Raw genomic sequence first — 19,714 nt, 5'->3', positions numbered from 1 at the left:
GGGTTGTCATGAAGGAATAAGTCAACGATGGACTTTATGAGCTTGTAATGTGGCTTGAAAACGATAGTTAAAGAAATAATTTTCAAGGACATTGCACTGAAGATCGCATTTTTTCAAAATGGCTCTCATTTCATACTCAAAGATCTCGGACTTTGTTTGCATTTTTCTCATCATTCACCAGGGACTTCAGCGTCGAATTTTTCTGTATTTTTTCTCGCATTTACTTTTCTTGCTTTGCTTTTGCTTCCTTTTCTTTTCCTCGACCTGGTGGGTTTTCTCATGGTGAGTAGCGTCAACCCCATACCCAAGCAATTCAGAAATACAGCTAAAATTTTTCGGCATCAGAAATTTTCTTGACAGGGCCATTGCAAAGAACAGAAGTCAGGACTTTCGGCTTTTGTAATGGGGTCAGGTGGGGTTCTTAGAAAAGTTAAGGCTTGAAAGCGGATTTTCAAAAGTGGTTTAAATGATCTGAGATCGTATTATTATATCAACCCTTTTTTAAGGTTAAATCATAACTTGCCCCAGTTTATTCTCAATTGAGGCTCTTTTTTTCTCTCATTTTTCTCTTTTCTCTTTTTTCCTTCGGCCTTCTATCATTCCTTTGAAATTTTTCAAAAATTTGCCCCAATCTATTTTTGAACTGAGGTTCTCTTTTCTCTTTTTCTTTTGATTTTGTTGTATTATCACTCTTCACTTCTTGAAACTTTTCCCTTTTCTACTCAAACTTGCCCCAGTGTGGGGTTTACGATTCTCAGGGGTTGCCAAACGAAATAATTTATTCTGAAGGCTCAAAAGGGATAACTAGGGATAGAATGTCTGATTGGAAAAGAAAAGGGCCTGACTTTTATTCCGTTCCTTACATTAACTCTGAAAGGAAACTTTCATTAATGGGAAGTTCTTACTTGTATCTGAATTAACTGACTGAGGAAGACCCTTATTCATCCATATCTGTGAAACATAGGTGATCCGCCGTATTTTTCTTTTCCCTTTCTTCTTCTTTTCTTTTCTTCTCTTTTTTCATAATTGAAGCCCAGGTAGAATCAAATTTCCCCAATTCGCGGTTCACTTTTTAGCATTTTTGCTTTTTCCCCTTTTCTTCTTCTTTTTTTGTTTTTTTTTTAATTTAGCATTTTTCTTGCAAAATTCCCCAATCTCCTTCCTCAATGTGGGGTGCGATCATAAGTGCATTCGAAAAGAACCACCGATTTTAGCTCAAATGAGAATGCAAGGGGTAAATGGTGTTTAGGTTGTAGAAACGATGGCCAAAGTATCATTCTTACACCTCATGACAACCAAAGTAACGAAATGGTCATTGAGAATCCATTCCCCTTTTAATATTTGAAAATTTTCCAATGTAGGGTAGTGATCATCAAGGCTCTTATTTGAAACGAAATTATTCTTTTCAGGCTCAAGTGGGGGAGCAAATGATAATAATCTGTATAGATAGAGAGATGAACACTTGAAGTATCATTCCAAATTTTCAAAACAAACAAGAATAATGTACATTTTTGCTTTCACTTAGATGTAAATTGAATATAATTAGACACAGTGGACATTTCTCAAGCAAAGATCGCCCCAATTTGCAATTTATCAATCAATGTGACTGATTTTATTTTGGGGTTAAATAGAGGTGGGCAAAAATAGGAATTGTACAGTGAATGAGAAAAAGGTATCTCATTGGGTCTTATTGTATGGATTTTAGAAAGCATACACTTGTGAATTTTCAGGTTAGAGGTTGAAAAAATCTCAATTCGGTCTTATTTCTTCAAATTCATCATGAAATCCCTCAAATAGCCAAGAAAGAATGAAATATACATTATTATATACAAATCAACAATTGTATAAATAAAAAACTTTATTGCTGAAAATGTTTGAAACAAAATTTCTACAAATGAGAAGAGAAAAACTTCTAAAGAGCTCCACATATACACACTTGTTTGCCTCCTTTTCGGAACAGACTTTTTCTTTTCTTTGACAAATAATGATGAAGACTCTTAGAGGCTTTAGCCTAGCGCTTCCAAATAGATCCTTCATGTTTTCATTGCAAGGTCTGCCCAAGGATCAAATAATACTTGTAATTTTCACACTTTATTAGATCAGAATTGTTATCAGATATAGAAATATATTCTTTACCTTATTGAAGCATTTTTATGAATGCAGGGGAGGGGGAAAAACAAAAGAAAAATACCCTGAGTTAGTAAGCAAGACTATAAAATCGATATGCATGTCCTATGGGGGAACCCTTTTATGCCAAGGGTAGGCCTAGCATGAAAATGCAATCCTCTAGGGTAGGCACCATACAATACCTGATGGATCTGATCAACTTATTTGAGTGAAAAAATAATTTGAAATATTTGGTCAATTGAAGTGACGAGAGACATTTGTCACAATGAGGACAACGTCCGAATGGATCGATCACTTCGATCAAGACTAGAAGTTGGAAAAACGTACCGGTTTGACCTTGACGAACTTCCTATCAGAGAGATTGAAATTCGTTGACAAATTTTCTCATGAAGCATGGGTCAAAACCCCAACCGATCAAATGGTTGGATACAATGGATGGTTTTCTCAAAATCGACTAGGTTTCCCAATTTGAAATTTGACATTGAAACCCTAATTGGTCAAATGGATTTGAATGAAACTGACAATTTATTCAAAATCGAACGGATTACCCAAAAAAAGTAAACGGATCAAATGAATCGAATGAAATTGAAAATGTATTCAAAATTGACTGGGTCACCCTAAAAGGGGTAAACTGGTCAAATGAATTTAATGAAATTGATGATTTATTCAAAAATCGACTATATTGTCTTAAAATGAATGAATTGGCAAAATGGATCGATTGAATTGTCCAGCCATTGGTGATTTCAAAATTATTGAGATGCATTAGTCTATGAGCCTCCTAAAATCAAGATTTGGCCTCTATATTTATCGTCTCAACAATGAGGAATCATTTGTGAATTTCTTCAAATTAATGTCCTTTATGCAAGGAAATTTTTACCAATTTTGCTTAAAATGGCCAAAAGATGATTGTTAAATGCCCATATTCTAATGTGCAAAAATCGCTTTGCCGTCTTTGAAAAGATTGGATCCTACCTTACCTCGTGCACTACCCCTTTGGATGGTACAGGAAATATAAACGTGCAAGTCTCATTGGATTATATATCCGAGACACAAGGTGGCTTATTCCTAACACGGGATCCCCTAAATGGCATTCCCTTCTAGGGTTTATGCATGATGTCATTTTATCAAAGCGAATAAATATGCAGTACACAAAGAAAACGTGACCTAAAGGAACCCACTTTTTGTATGTCGGGGTGAGCCTAAAATGAAATGTATTCATGTTACAAGTGCGAAGCATTGAATTTAAACGTGTCACATCAAACGGGGTAGGCTCCTAGAGAGTACCATGCCAGGACTCTTATTTCCTAGGATTTATGAATGCAAGTGGAGACAAAACCAAAGAGAGTTAGTTTAATCAGGTATAACACATAACACATTGTAGCAAAGAAATATAAAGAGATAAAAGGAAAAGAGGGGTTGGATCCCTCTCCTCGTGGATAGTGTCTGTAATAAGGTGAGGCAGACTCTACACTAGGTAAACTATCATGGATGCATGAGGTATTGGCTCACTAATGCATCTAGACTCGATAGGCTTTAGGTCCCCGAGCCTTCAGACTTGGAAACCAAGGGTCATCAATCCCAAGGTTCCTTGTCGGTGGCTCGAGCGATTCCCCAGACATTGCTGCGCACACGTCGTGTCACGGCTACATGTCTGAGTGAATCTATCAAAAATCCCCGACCTTCGACTAAAAGCTAAAGGCTATTAACCCAAAGCTTAAAGCGGAAGATTGAGTGACCTCGGATCATGCTACGCACACGTCGTGTCGCGATCACACTTCCAAGTGGGTCGCCTAATCCTAATAGGGTGGAGTGGCGTGACAAGCCACTAAAAGAAAAATAAATGAGGGGTACAAAATTAAAACGTATGCACGTATGCGAGTGCTCGTTTAGAGGGGAGGGATCAAGAACCAATGCGAGACTCTAGGGTAATATCCCCCACCCAAATGCAATTCAAAACGCGGAATCTCATACATAAACCATCCATCCATCAAAACAATCGTACGCCAAATGGGTGAGTGAGCGAGTTGATAGCGGCGAAATGCAAAAATCCTAAAAAAAGGAAAAAATGCAACCCTAAACATCCAAATGCGATATATGAAGAGGTTAAAAAAAGAAAAAGATTGACTAAATCAAAATTGCTCGAACTCTCTAAGTCCCCAGTGGAGTCGCCAGCTGTCGCGCCCCATTTTTTATAAGAAAAATAAATGAATAAATTAGGTTTTTAGAATAATGGGCCTAATGGGACATAGAAAATGCGACGATTTGACCCAAAATAAATTTAAAAAGGGTTTTGAAATAAAAATCGGAGTCGCCACTTGGTATTGAGTTAAGGTGTACCAAGTCACCTAAAATGAATTTTTTGAAAAAATAGAAAACCCTTTTTAAACGACTCCTAGTCTACGAAAATCAAAGGAAAGGTTCGGGAGTCACATTTGACGAAGGGGAAGGCAAGGAAAAAAATCCAAGGCACCCCTTCGACCTAGCCAAGGCTAGTTGCGTGATTTAGTCAAAGATTTTTCTTGTTTTAACCAAAGAATTTATCACATTTGGATGTACTATATGAATGCAAACCCTAGACCTAGGAGGGTATCTGGGGGGTCAAAATTTCTCTTCAAAGCTCAATTGGTGCCAATCACATTAATTGTGATGCCCAATGTGGACTCTTTGGAGAGGTCACGAATAATGTCAAAATATGGGATTCTAAAAAAAGGCAAGGGGAAAAAATAAAAATAAAAATAATAATAATTATACAAATATACGTGACCTAAAGAAATGCATCATGTCGGGTACGGGGGACTAATGTTAGTGACCCAATTTTCCCTTTAACAGAGGGAATACGAGCGTGCTAAGGCCAGAGGGCCAAACTCGTCCATATCCCATACTCAAGGGGTAATCTCTAGTCTAATCAGGAAAAATGCACTAATCTACCCCCTAATTTCCTAAATGAGATGCAAATCTAAATGTTATATATACATAGGGGTAAGGGATATTTTATTAGAGGAAATATTATGTGAAAATGATAAAGATCCTAAAAATGAAAAAATATGGGTAAAGTGTAATGTAATCATACAAACATGATCTAGCGAGGGAGGTCCCTAAGGGTCTAGCGTTGGACTAGCCCTTAACTAACGTTCTCTCACAAGCATTGGACTTGTAAGAGCTCGAAGGGAAAACCATGACTAGCATTGGACTAGCCACGGTAACGTACATTCCATCCACATAATCAGATAAAATATTAAAAGCAAATAGGCATACAAAAGCACATAGTTTCACATAGCACGTATCTCATAAGCATGCTTATCTAGATGCAAAAACCTAAGGAAAGCGATTAAACACATAGGCATATAGGCACACGCAAACACATAGCACACAAGCCCTATCTATTACACTTGGGGAGGTCCTACTACAATCTAAGGGGGAAAAGAAATAAATAAATAAAATAATAACCTAACTATTACAACCTTGGCATTAAATTGCCTTTCAAATAATCAAATTGAACTAAAATAAATATGCAAAGCCAATAAATAAATAAATAAATAAATGAATAAATAAAACATTCAAGAGGCATACAATCAAACATGTAAAGTCACATAGGGCACGTAGAGTCAAATAAAGTAAGAATAAGGGATAGAGTGTACCTCCCTTGAGTTGATGCTCTAATGGGGTGAAATTACTTATTTACCCTCCAAAATAAAAGAAAAAGGTCAAGGCATCACTTTAATTAACAAATAACCACAAAAGATAAAAATGAACATGAAATTGAATCAATTAAATCATGTAAACAACCCACATTTAGGAAGTTAGAAGAAGAAGGGACTTAATTGCAACAAATTAACAAAATTTAGGGGCTAAAATTAAAGAAAAAAGAAGTCTAGGGACCTATTTGCAATTATATTAAGCACCCAATTGAAAGAGAACTAAAAGTTTTTAGGGTCATAGCATAATTAAGAAAAGTCTGAGGATTGATTTGCAAAATCGTTTTCTGGTTTCTTAATGGACCAAGCCATTGGGCCATTTCCTTTATTTGTTTGGGCCAAAGCTTCCCAGCCCAATGGAAATCCAAAACAAAAGGGAATGGGCCATTTTATTACATTGACTCAAAGAATAATCCAACAAACTGATGGGCTTCAACCCTTCAGCCAATGTTTTGAAAACCGGACCGGATCGGCCGGTTCGACCGGTTGAACCGCGAACCGGCCATGGCACCGGTCCAGTTCAATAACATTGTTGACTTTGCTAGAAAACAAGTCAAAGACCGGTTGAACCGTGAAAACCGCCGAACCGGATTGAACCGGCGATTTTCCGGTTTTCAGCTTTCCCTCTTTTTTTTTTTTTTTTTTTTTTAAGTTTTGCAAAATGCAGCTATCAAGATTCGAACCCAAGACCTTTGTAATAAAAGACCAATGTATTAACCGTTGCACCATCACATCTTATTAGTTTTTTTTGATAACTTATTTATATAAAGCAAACACTCATATTTCTTTTTTCCATTTTTCTTACAAAATCTCATCCCCTCATGGCTCTTTCTTTTTAATTTTCAACTCTCTCTCTCTCTCTCTATCCTCTTTTCTTTTGTCACTCCCTTTTTAATCAAACCTCTTTATTTTTAATTTATTGATGTTTTCTTCCATCTTTTAATTTTGTTTTTGTCCATTAAATTGAAAAAAGTTAAAAAAGAATTTTTTTTAACCCAAATTATTTAATGCCACAACCACTCACTTTTATCTTATTTTTTGTTTCTTATCAAGTTTACATTTCTATTTTCGATTTTCTTGACTTCCTTCGAACTCCAAATTTTCTTTTTTAAATTGCAATCTCTAAATCCCAAAACGTAAATTAAAATTTAAGTTCATAATATCTAAATTCTCAGAGACATGAATTTTGTATAATTTCAAAATATTGTGATATTTTGGGGTTGGATTTAGATATAATTGAAATTGAGATGAAATTTATTTGTTTTAACTTATAATTTAAAAAATTTATTTTTAAAAATCCAAGTTATTAAAAAATAGTAAACTTTTCATCATATAAAATATTAAATTAGTCCATTACATGTCTTATTTTGTACATATATATATTTATATAAATTATTTTTTAAAAAATTCATTGAACCGAGGTTGAACCGGTCCGACCGGTTGAACCTCGACCCTTTCACTTCACCGGTTCAATTAACGGTCCGGTTTTTAAAACATTGCCTTCAGCCCAGGACAAACCCAAATAAAAAAAAACCTAACCCAAATCCAAGTAACCCAAATAAATAGCCAAATCCAATTCCCCTTCTATTTTACCAAAACCCAACAAACTAATGGGTGAACTAAATATGTTAAAGCCTAATTTTATTCCAAAATCCAGAATTAATGAACTAAAGAAAACACACGTAAAACATAAAAAAAAATTTAAGCTTGAAAGAGGTAAAAACGATTTATTTGCAGAAGGTTTTGGGCCTTAGTGCAACAAAGAGGGACTTGGGGGGCCAAAGTGCAATTTTTAGAAATTATCATGCAAACTTCCTGCAAATTCTACGAGAAAGCTTTCTGCAACAAAATTTTGCAGCTCATGAAGCTTCCCTCAATCGTTTCTGCTACCAGAATTGCAACTTCAACTCACACAAAATTCATACCCACACTCATTACCTATCCACAAATCATTGTTTTTAACAAAACCAAACATGAATTTTCAACTTTGATGATCCCCTCGGATAAAACCCGAGCCAAGAAAACAAGGACAAAACATGAAAATGCAGCAAAAAGAAACTTCATCATCTGCTTGCAACGACCAACCAAAACATGCAACAGAAAACATTCCACTCTTTGACCAAACGTTGAACTCTTCATAAGGGAACCAGAAAAGCAAGCTATGTTTATAAATCAATAAACTCGAAATGAAGCTAATAGCACTTTGAAAGTGCAGATTTTTGCAACATGGTAAAAGACTTGCGAAATCTGCCTTAGGCCACTTTGCAAGTCAGATCTTCATAGCTTATAGTAATTTTATACCAGCTATCCTAATTACACAACAAGAAAATCAAGTATTTGGAGTAACTATGAATTTCAGCAACCCAAGATGACTAACGAATCATGCGGCAGCTTCCTCTCTACCATTTCAGCATGCATGGGACAGAATTTATAAGCCCCAATGGAGCATGTAGACACACCAACTAATGCCCCAAGACTCAAACCGAGTCACTTAAACAAAATCATAATACAAAACCAGAGTTCCAGTAGCTGCTTTTCCCCAAAAAAAATCCATGGCCGAAACAATTTACTCCTCTAAAAATTAGAAACAAACATTGACTTAAGTACCAAAACTGATGAATTAGGCTTCTGGAAAAGATCATACATAACAGAGGTGACACAAGACAATCTTATTGACATCCGAAAACAATACGTCAGCAAACCAAAGGGGAAAACAAAGGAACTGCTGCAACAAGCCTAACTCACTGACTTGTCCGATTTCTTTCGAACGTAAAAAAATGCAACAAAACCATCTTTCAACAAAGAATTTTCGGCTAGACATTTCATCGAACAGATTGGGGGCATTAAAAGTTTCATCAGATTTTTGCTCAAATTGAAGTCAATCAGCCCCAAAATTGTTCAACAAACAAGAGATTTTATTCCAATTTACACAGAAAGCGTATATGTATCAAAATCCATGAACAATCAGCATAAAAAATTGAGATAACAACTTCAGGGAAAACATGCTTTGGCCGATAACTGAAGTGTAAAGGAAGAGGTTATCTTACATGGGCTTCTCACGGTGACAATTCACGGGCTGCAGCGGCGGATTCCGGCGAAGTAGTGGCAGTGTGACAGCCCCACCTCCCCCTAAGGCGTACCAAAGGGTTCGGCGGACCGCCTGCCCAGCTCTCGCCAGGACTCACTCACTCGTATCTTATGCATACATCCTTAGACAAGAAATAACATCGCAATTCAAACTTATAATATACATCGAAACTCAAATCCAGATACAAAGCTTCTACATACCAAAATACTTCAAAGTGTTTACAATTCGAGTACAATCAACCCTGGTCGGGTACTAGCACAAGTACAAATTCAAAATTCAAAACAACTAGACTACGCTAGTCGGTACATGTCTCACGCCTCGCTCGTACCCCCTATAAGGAAAACAAATGGAGTGGAATGAGCTAAAAGCCCAGTGAGGTTCCAAATAGCAAGTTGACCATTATTTAAAAGTACACGTATCAACGTAGCAAAAGATAGCGAGCATAACAAGTTCATAAAAGTGAACACTAACACTTCAAGTAGCAAATTTCCAAATGAGCGAGTGTAAAGTGCTTTTGGTTTTTAAAAGAAACAATAATCCAATAGGCAATAATCATTTCCAAGTATAAGGATACGGATGGCTCTCAGGAGCCAAGTTCCCATTGCTTCACCAGAGCTTGATCAAATATTAGTTGACACTCCGTCAACTTTCAAGTAAAGTAACCAATCCAGTAGATCACCACTTAACTCCAATCTCCGTCCACCAACCAAACCCCTTACCGGGCCCGAACTCCAAGATAAACACTGGTGGTAATACTCGAGTATACCGATTAGTCGAGGAGATTACACTCCACTCGACAACACTAGATACCCATGGTTCATTATCTAATCGACCAGGCCCTTGCCGGCTCGACTCGATTAACTAGCCAATGGGGTTTGGGTCCCCAAAAAGTCGATGAGATAACACTCCAATCGACTGAATCAAGATAAAAGTACGGAGACGGGAATGAGAGGTACCTCCCACTCAGATCGAGTGTGGTACATACTGCCACTCAGTACTTACAAGTCACGTACAAGTATCTCAAATCAATTGCAACAATAAACAAGTACATATCACATTAGGGCAAGTGCGATAAAGTGCACCCTTGCTCGATCATACCAATCACATATCATTCGACCATATTGGTCAAATATTAAAACTAGTGTCCAGTTCAATCAGGTATTTGGAAGCACTCACCAAAGGTCTAGTGCCTCTCAAAAGTCACATTCAGGTCCAACTCCTTGGTTGGAGTCCAAATCTGCGATAAAATATCATTTATGCATATAAAACTCTCTAAAGTTCGAAACATAGGAGTTTCGCTTCAAGAAAATCAAGTAAATGCAAATCGTTTAAGTGGTATTCACGATACTTATCAAATGCCGAACAATTCATGCTCGCTCTTAAACCTTTGTAACTTTGAAGCAATTATACTTTGAAATACCATTTGAGTCGAAGAAATGGAGAAAACGTATTTCTATTAGTCGTAATTTTCATTTTTCCAAGGGTACAAGTTTCGGCCGAATTCTAACTCATATACCTCGATAAAAGAAGACGCAAATATTCTAGATGGTTCACGTGGTATTCGCTCTCAAGCCTTACTCGAGTCGCAAGTATATCTACCTAGTCCTCGAGTGCAAATTTGGGCAGCATGCCCTTGGTATTTACCTATTTTCCAGCCATTTATGGCTTCATTCTTTTTCTCAATCAGCCCCAAAACACATATAAATAATCTCATCACAATAGTCGTTCAATAGGCTAAAAGTCATCCAAATACAAGGCAATTCTAGCAAGTAAGCTTCACTTGGAAATTCGAAAAGAGTGGCTAAAAGCTAAGTACAAGTCTTGACCGTTTTAATTAAGATAACTTGTTAAAAGAGTAAAACTTTGAGGAAATAAGAGATACATTAGCGAGAGAAGTTCAATAGGGGTACATTTGAAGTCAAGGAAGTGGAAAAATCAAGGTAAGAGGTTGGAAGTAGGCCGTCCGAGGTTTTAAAGTCAAGAAGCCTGTTTCTCTGCTTTAGGAATCTACCGAGATGAATAGTAACAGTAAACTTTAAAAATTCGCAACTCGAGTTCCACAAGTCAAAAAATTATGAAAGTTATACCGTTGTAAAATAGATTTTTAGTACTACCACATCCCAGAAGACACTTTTTAGAGATTAAAATCACAAATAGGCCAAATATTCGATCCAAGTCAAAAATTCATTTTCCTGAAGAAACAGGACATTCAAGCAGGGCAGCCTACTTTGAGGAGTCACGGACAGCAGTACACATGGTAGAAAAATATGAAAGTTTTACAGAACAAAGGTCCATGAGTCTAGTTTCAAATTCCACTGACGGCACCTCAATCGGATTTTTCTACACCAAGATATAAGCATTTTACTGAAACTGGTCAGTGAAATCCGAAAATCTGGAAACTCAATTTCACTTGTGAAAAACTCTTTTTTCTCTTTTAAAACCACAAGACTTTTATTCCAACCACCCATACATTAAGTATGACATTCATACCAGCAATTGTAACATAATTTAAGCATCAAATTTCAACAAAAACCAAAGATATACGTATATGCCAAGTTGAAAGTTTTGTAAGATGTGTAGACTAAGATTAAATCATTTTCTATTCAATAGTCATGGATTCTAAGTTGTTTGTAGTTTGGGTTTTGTTCCACTACACCAATGAATAGCAACCAGACTAAGCCAACCATCATGCAGCTTAACTGCACCAATGAATAGCAATCTAAAGTTTAAATACCCACTTCCGCAAAACATTGACATGTTTTATAAAAGGAGAAAATTTGAACTTCACTACCATTATTCTTATACGGAACCTGGTCATATATCTAAAATGGAAATTAATCATATACTGTGTCCTTGAAGAGCACTACCTAAGGAACCAAGAGACATAGATATTGGCACCCAGATCCGTAGTATATTGGTTTTCACAGCAGCTCTCTCTTTGAAGCATCTGACACGATTTCTATTTCAGAAACTCACCATTGTTATCTAAAAATAAAGCCAAGAGTGCAGCATAGCAACTAGAACAACTTATATACGACTTTCACAGCTAGTAATCCTATATAACCTGAAGTAGATATATTTCATACTTCTGCTAACACGAGTCTTCAAGGAAATTCCAGTTACAAGCGTTAAAATTCTAGCTCCTTAGCCTCGGTCATCTCAGAAATTTTCCAGCACCCAATCAGCCTTTAATCTAAATTTTCTTCAGCAAGGTTCATTCTTAGCTAAAGTCTAACATTCATGTCCATATACGTGAACTAGAGAGTGTATATCAGTCATGCACATAAGAAACAATCAGAAAATCTCAGCTTAGCTCAACAATATCACATAACAGCTTCTATTGAGCATTTCCAGCACTTGGTCAGTATTTTAATCTTTATTTCTTCAGCCAAACCTCTTATAAACTTAAGGTAAATGTATAACATATGTTTCCTATCATTGGTTTTCCAGAAATTTCCAGCAATAAATCCAGTCTTTACAACCAATTTCTACTTCAATCCAACCTCAAGGAAATATACATCAAAAGCCCTCTAAAGTATGTGAAAGAAATTAAAGTTCCAAGTCATGTTACCTTTAAAACAAGCTAGAAGTTAACTCCCCTGTTTTGGTCCTTCTACTCGATCAAACAAGCTGGAAATGGAAACAAGACTCAAGCTTCCTTTCAGTTTTCTCTCGCTGGTTGCTCTTGGCTGAAGTGGAAACAAAACAAGGGAAATTTCTTTGTTTTCCCCAAATTTTCTCTCGGCTGGAAGGTGGGTGCAAGCCACAACCTTTTCCTCTCAACTCTCTCTACTCTCTCTCGGCTAAGGTGGGACAAAACAAGTGAGCAGTCTTGTTTGTCTTTGTTTTTCTTTCTCTCGGTGGTTGAGCTAAAGAAAAGAAACAAGAGGAAGTAAATTTGGCTTAGTCAACTTGCATGCTACTTGGTCAAAAATGGAGGCAATGGAGAAATATGTCTCTCTCGGTTGGGCAATTGGAGTAAGACAAGGAAAAACAATCCGGCAGCTTTCCCTTAAATTTGTTTTTTCCTACTCTCTTGCTTAGTCAAAATTTTCGGCCAAGAGAAGAAGATTATGGCTGATATTTCCACTCCATGGTCGGCCAAGAGGTAAGAAAAGGAATGAAATGTCTTGGTCCATTTTGCTTCCAAGGTGAAGACTAAAACTAGTCTTGATCAAAGTCAAAAATCCAATAATTCTAAAAGTAATTAGCCAAGATTAACCCTTCATTTCCACTCAAATAGAGTTTGCACAACCAAATAAGTTTGACTACTTCAATTAAACCCTTGCAAATGTTTTCAAAATTATTGGACCGAAACAAGAAGGTATAAAATCATATATAAATCATTTTCCAATTACTAAGAAATATAATTCATTCAAGGTAGAGAATTTCAAAACAAATACGTTTCGAAAACACCTTGCAGTACAATAACCCCTTTTGTACAAATCTCCCTCTAGTTCACAAAATTTATCGCACCTACCTCGCTAGTTGGACGAGTTGGTATATCACCCCAAGAAAACCAACATGCAATAAATTGAATGAGGCAATAGGAGTAAAATCACGATTCAACCGTTAGATTAACCAAAGATTCAAGGCAATTAGATTAGAATACAAATATATATATATATATATAATTTTTGAGAATATCAATATAAATATAATTTTCGGGTTCTCACAGGCAGCTTCAGTTTTCCTCCGCCACTTTCTTTTGCTCCATTTTCCTTCTCAGACGCAACACTTCTGTTTTCGTCTCGTCCGCACTGCCCCCTTTTGGTCTCGTTTCCTTCTTCCCGTAGCTCTCTAGCTCTCTCCCAACTTTCAGACCAGAAACCTCCTGCGTCTTTTGCCCCCCCTGGTTACCTTTTTCTTCAGCCGTAGCTACCCTTTTTGGTTCCTTTTCCTCCTTTTCAGACCAAGCTCCCTGTTTCCTTGTCCCTTCTTTTGTTTAATTCTGCCTGAATTCCCCCTCTGTTTTTTCTTGTTTTTCTATTTTTCTTTGCTGCCTTTCCTTTTTCCCTCCGCCAAAACTCTCCCCCTCTATCAACTCCGCCGCCTCCCCTGTTTTTCTTTTCATCCCCTTACCCTCTGTTTTTTTTTTCTCAAAAACCTCCGTAGCTTTCTTTTGTCGCCCCCCCTCTGTTTCTTTCTTTTCTTCTATTTTTTTTTAGCCTCTGATGAAGCACTCCTCTTTTTTCCTCCCAACTGAAGCCCCCCGAAGCTATTTTTCTTTCTTCCTCCCCTCCTGAACGTAGCTCCCTATCTTTCCTTCCGTCCCTCCCCCCTTTTCCAACCCTAGCCGTCACATCCTTCCTCCCTTCTTTTTGTTTTCTATATCTTTTAATCTTAGGCCCCCAAGTGTCTAACATCTAATCCCTTAAGTGCTTAGTTGTCCAATATATAAAAGGGACACTTGTCCTAATGCATGCCTCTCCACTTGTTATTTTCACTCTTTTCCTTTTTTTTGTTCCTTTTTCTTTTTTCTTCTTTTTACTTTTTTTCAAAAATTTAGTGCTAAAAAACTCTTAATTCAATTAAAATAAGACAAGAGACACGAATCAAAACAAAAAATAAAATAAAATAACATAAAACCCTAAAATCGAAACAAATTAAATTAATTAAATGAATAAAGTTTGAAATCAAAATTTGGTGTCTACACTCTCAATTTCTTAAAAACTAACCAATACTAGAAACTCACCTAAAAACTATATTTACTCATAAAATTTATCTAGAAACTTTTTGAATAAAGAAAATGCAGAAAACATGCCAGTAACCCGAATAAAACCTAGAAAATGGGAAAAATTATGGGTTCTCACACTCTCAAGAAGAAAAAGAAAGGAAACCTTCAACTTTCTTGCTCTCAATCTTGCTCAATCTCCCAATCCAACCGATTAAACTTGAAATTTCTCCATAAAAACCGTTAGTGAAGTAGTAGTGAGGTAGTTGGTGGAGTGGTTTGGAAAGAGAAGGTGCTAAGTTGGGTCTTTTCTTGAGTTTGCAAGGTAAGTGACTAAGGAACCTTTCTTTTGTTCTTGAAAATGTGCAATTAGTGACTTGTGTGAGTTAAGGAGGTGATTTGGTGGAGGTTTTCATAACTTTTGGTAGTGCTTGATGAATTTCTGATTTTATGCATAATTTTCCTGTTTTTATATGTTTAATGTTGGTTGGCCATGGATGATGGCTTGGTTTGGTTTAGAATGAACTTATGGAGTGTTACTTGTAGCTATTTGCCGAAAATTTCCGCTTTGTACGGAAAATTTCAGATTTAGGGGTTTGAATTGGGGCTTTTCTAGGATTGCTATAGAACTCTTGACTTGGCTTTATTTAAAGGGTATTGTGACCCTAATAAGTTGTATTGAGTAGCCTATGACTTGCAATGGTAATTGTGGTTGTGCTTGAGAAATATAAGTGATGGAAGGTAGGATGGAAATCTGAAATTTTGAGGGGACATGCTGTCCAAATGTTAGGTCCATATGATTTCTTGGAATTTGGGTTGCTAGAATGTTAGTTAGTGACCTTAGGGTTGTCCAAATCTTTAGCACCAAGTGTACCTTATATTACTTTCAAGTTATTACGACTTTACATTAGTAATGTGTGGTTTGGATTTGTGACTCGTAATCGAGTCTCATTGTGTTTTATTGAATGTTTTAGGACGTGCCGGAGACGCAAGGCGCTCGTTGGATAGAAATTTGTGATAACTCTCTTTGTTTGAGTGGTGAGTATACTACTCACATAATTGTTACTTCATGGCTTTGATATACATGGAATCTATGATTTGAATGCTTATGTATACTGTTAAGCCGGGTTGAGAAGAGGGTATACTTTATCACTCTCGCTCTCTATGGCTTATGTGACTGTTTACTGTATCAATTGAATGTCTTTTGAATATACTTGAACTGGTGTCGTTTGGACATGTATCCAATGGCTTTTACTGTTGACACTGAGCTCAACCCCATTGGCGGTCAATTGACTCGAGCCAGCAAGGGCATGGTCGAGGAGATTGATAAGCTGTGGGGACTGTTTCAATGGAATCATTGAGTATGAGACTCTTGATTCCGATATACTCGAGTATTACCATTGCAAACTGATTGGAGTTCGGGCCCGGTAGGGGTATGTGAGGTGGATGGAAATTGGAGAAAGTGGGGTCAACGGTATTGTTTCCTTTTAAGTGTTGACGGAGAGTCAACGGGGTAAGATCAAGTACGACAAGTGTGGAAAAGGGCTCTTGAGAGCCGTCTGTATCCTTTCACTGTTATTAAAATGTGATGTTAGTTCGGCTTACTTGTTGAACGTATTTGGTATGAGCAACTTTTGGCCTACGTGAACTTTACTGATCTGCATGAGGGTACCTCATTGGGCGAAAAGCTCACTACGTTGCCTTTGTTTTCCTTACAGGGATATGATTACCTTTTGGAAACTGTGATTTTGAAGCTGAGTTGAGCCAGTTTCATATGCTTTTGTATAGCTCCTCGATGGTGGAAAACCTTATATGTATTTTGATTCAACATTGCCACATGGGATGTAAATTTACAACTAGATATGTATAAACGTGCGTAGTAATGTTCATGTGTTTATTTTGGGTTGTAAAGGTTCAATGTCAAGGTTTATATGATTTGTTGGTAATTGATTGGGTTTCGGACAGGTCCGGATTGTCTTGGGAAAATTTGGATCCGGGCAATTGGCTACTGCCTCCAATCCGGCCGGATTGTGACGTTGTGAGAGCCCAAAATTTTCTTATTTTCTAGGCATTTATTTTAGTCTTTTACGTATAATTTCCGTATCTTCTTTCTTATATGAATATTCTGGGATTTTTTATGAGTAAATATAGTTTTTAAATCATTTTTCTAGTATAAGTTAGTTCATGAGATTTTAGAAGTGTACAGTGGATGTGGGATCCACTAGTGCGATAAGTGTGGTAAATGTGGTTCATTTGGAGAAGCTTTGTATACACGGATTATATTACATGGTGTTAGTTTATAAAGGTTAAGCAACCTCTCAAATGTTAAGCTAAAATAGCTCTCAAGCAACCTCTCAAATGTTAAGCTAACCGATGTGGGATTAGAATTGTGCCAAAAAGTTCAACAATTTTGGCTTGAAAAAGTCATCAATTGAGTCTTTGAATTCAACAGTATTAACATAAACGTTTTGAAGTGCAGAACTGAAGCCGGAGAACTTGAAGGTACTCAATCTTGCAAATACAAATTTTAACAAACTCTCAAACATTGAGGCTTTAACTTCTCTCAAAGCCTTATATTTGCACCGTATTGGTATTAATGATTCCTCCGTCCTTCAAGGTAATAAGATAGGCTATGAAAGGCTCGGTTGCTTGCATGAAGTTGTTATTTACTTTTCAAATGTTGAGCTAGAACGGATGAAATTTGAAAACCAACATTTCAATTTTTTTGCGTGTAACATATGATTTCATGGTTTCTGAATTGGCTATGTATTGACAATTCATACCTAGCATCACCTATTACTGTATGAAAAGATTACAATGAACTTGTTTTTTGGACAGGAATTTGCAGTTTGAAGAATCTTCATGAACTTGACCTGAGTCGGAATAATTTTTACGGGCCTATTCCTATGTGCTTCAGAAACTTGACGTCTCTTCGATTTCTTGATCTCTCCAGTAATATTCTCAGTGGAAACATACCTGCTGCTCTCATTACTCCTCTTGTACACGTTGAGTATCTATATCTCTCTGGCAACCTTTTTGGAGGTTCTTTTTCTTTCAGTTCTTTGGGCAACCATTCAAAGCTTCAGGGGTTCGAACTTGGACCTTTGAACAATGATTTACATGTCGACACTGAGGACCTTTCTCTCCCCCCACCATTTCAGCTAAAAGTTCTCTATTTATCTGGCTGCAACTTGAATAATCAGACTCGAAGAATCCCAAGTTTTTTGCTCTATCAGAAAGAAATAATTCTTCTTCATCTTTCTTCCCATAAGTTAGTCGGCCAGATTCCGACATGGCTTCTGCAAAATAATACAAACTTAGAACTTCTTGTTCTAAAGGATAACTCTTTTACGGGTCCATTTCTTGTAGATGATTCTCTGGGGATAAATCTAATTAGATTAGACATCTCAAACAATGACGTCAGTGGTCAAGTTCCTCAAAATATCGATTTATCTTTTCCATCTCTGCAGTGGTTGAATTTGTCAGGAAATTCATTTGAAGCCAATATTCCCTAGTCATTGGGAAACTTGACAAGTGCAGAATCAATTGATTTGTCCCATAATAAGTTTTCGGGGGAGGTGCCAGGTCAAATTGGAACTGGATGTTTAGCTCTTACAATATTGGTATTGTCTTATAATAATTTGCATTGCAATTTTCCTTCTGGGTCCACGAACTTAACAAGCCTAGAATTCCTTCACTTGGATAATAACCATTTTAGTGGGAGCATTTCACATGGATTATCTCGTTCTCCAAGTTTATCTTTGCTGGATATTTCGAACAATTCTTTTCAAGGCAAAATTCCTAGTTGGATTGGAAATTTTTCATCATTGGAGGCTCTTGACATGTCAGCCAACTTGCTAGAAGGTAGCTTACCAGATGCTATATGCAAACTTCAGAATCTTAAATTTTTAGACCTCTCCAAAAATCAGTTGATCGGACCTTTACCAGCTTGCTCCGAGCTTACATCATTGAAGTTCATCCACCTGCATCAAAACATGATCTCAGGGCCCATCTCAAACATGCTGTCTGGAAGCTTCAATTTGACAACACTCGATTTGGGTTACAATAAGCTGTCTGGCGGTATGTAAAGGTTACAATAAGTTATAAAGGTTGAATATGTTAGTTTGTGGATTATTTCATGACTTATGGTTGAGATGTGCAAATTTTTCTAATTATTGAGGATTTTCTGTTTTAATATATAAATTATTGTTTAGTTGTGAGAACCGTATTTTTCATTTTCTAGGTTATATATATTTTCATGGCTTGTTTTCTGCATTTTCGTGATTAGAAAAATTTCTAGATGAATTTAAGGAGCAGATATAATTTTTAGATGTTTTTTTTCTAGTATCGAATGGATTTTGAGAAATTAAGAGCGTATACCGGACGTGGGACCCACTAGTGCGAAAAGTTCGGAAAAATTCGACCAACTAGGTTAAGTTTTAGATACTGGAGTTAATTTATCGGGTGTTAAGAGATAAGTAGAGGTTGCAATTTGGATTGATATGAGAGAGACAAGTTAGGTAGGTATTTAATAAAAGGTGACAAGTGTCACTTGGCTATTGGTTGGACCATTTGACTACTATTGCATGTCTTACCAATTGACTTAAATATCTTAAAAATTCACCAAAAATCCCTCATTCTTCTCTTCCTCTTGGCCGAATCTCTTAAGCAAGGAAAGAAAGAAAACTCTTCAAGATTTTGGCTTCCATCTTGCTTCAATCAACTTACTCAACCATCCAACCTTGATTTTGCTCCATAAAACCACTTAAGGAAGTGTTGGTGAGTTGTTGTGTGGAATTATTTGGAAAGCTAAGGTGACCAATAGCTCTCTCTCTCTCTTGTTTTAAGGTAAGTTGTGAAGAACCACCCTCCTCCTTTAATTGATGCTTAAATCATGCTTAGTGGTAGTAGAAGATGCAAGTTTATGGATTAATTCTTGATTTGTGGTTGAAATGATCAAGTTTTATTATTTTTGGGGATTTTTCTGTTTTAATATAAGCATGATTGTGTGGCTATCTATGATGATTGGAAATGGTCTATAATGACTTAAGGAGGTGGGAAAAGTGATTAATTGCAACCAATTTCTGGTTTGGAAGAAATTTCAGAAAACTAGGGTTCTTGAGGGAGCAT

The 19,714-nt window shown here is 36.6% G+C and overlaps 1 protein-coding gene across 1 annotated transcript; it reads left to right on the top strand.

The window, feature by feature from the left end:
- Positions 1 to 16,870: 16,870 nt before the first annotated feature.
- LOC113768448 (receptor-like protein 8) lies at positions 16,871 to 18,672 on the top strand. Its single transcript, XM_027312809.1, is given in 3 exon segments — positions 16,871 to 16,889; positions 17,064 to 17,201; positions 17,423 to 18,672. Coding segments are annotated over 3 exon segments (1,407 nt in total).
- The last annotated feature ends 1,042 nt before the right edge of the window (positions 18,673 to 19,714 follow it).

The sequence above is a fragment of the Coffea eugenioides genome, chromosome 1 (genome assembly GCF_003713205.1).
Source record: "Coffea eugenioides isolate CCC68of chromosome 1, Ceug_1.0, whole genome shotgun sequence".
NCBI lineage: Eukaryota > Viridiplantae > Streptophyta > Magnoliopsida > Gentianales > Rubiaceae > Coffea > Coffea eugenioides.
The sequence above is the reverse complement of the archived record's forward strand: the minus strand, read 5'-3'. Positions and strand labels throughout refer to the sequence as shown.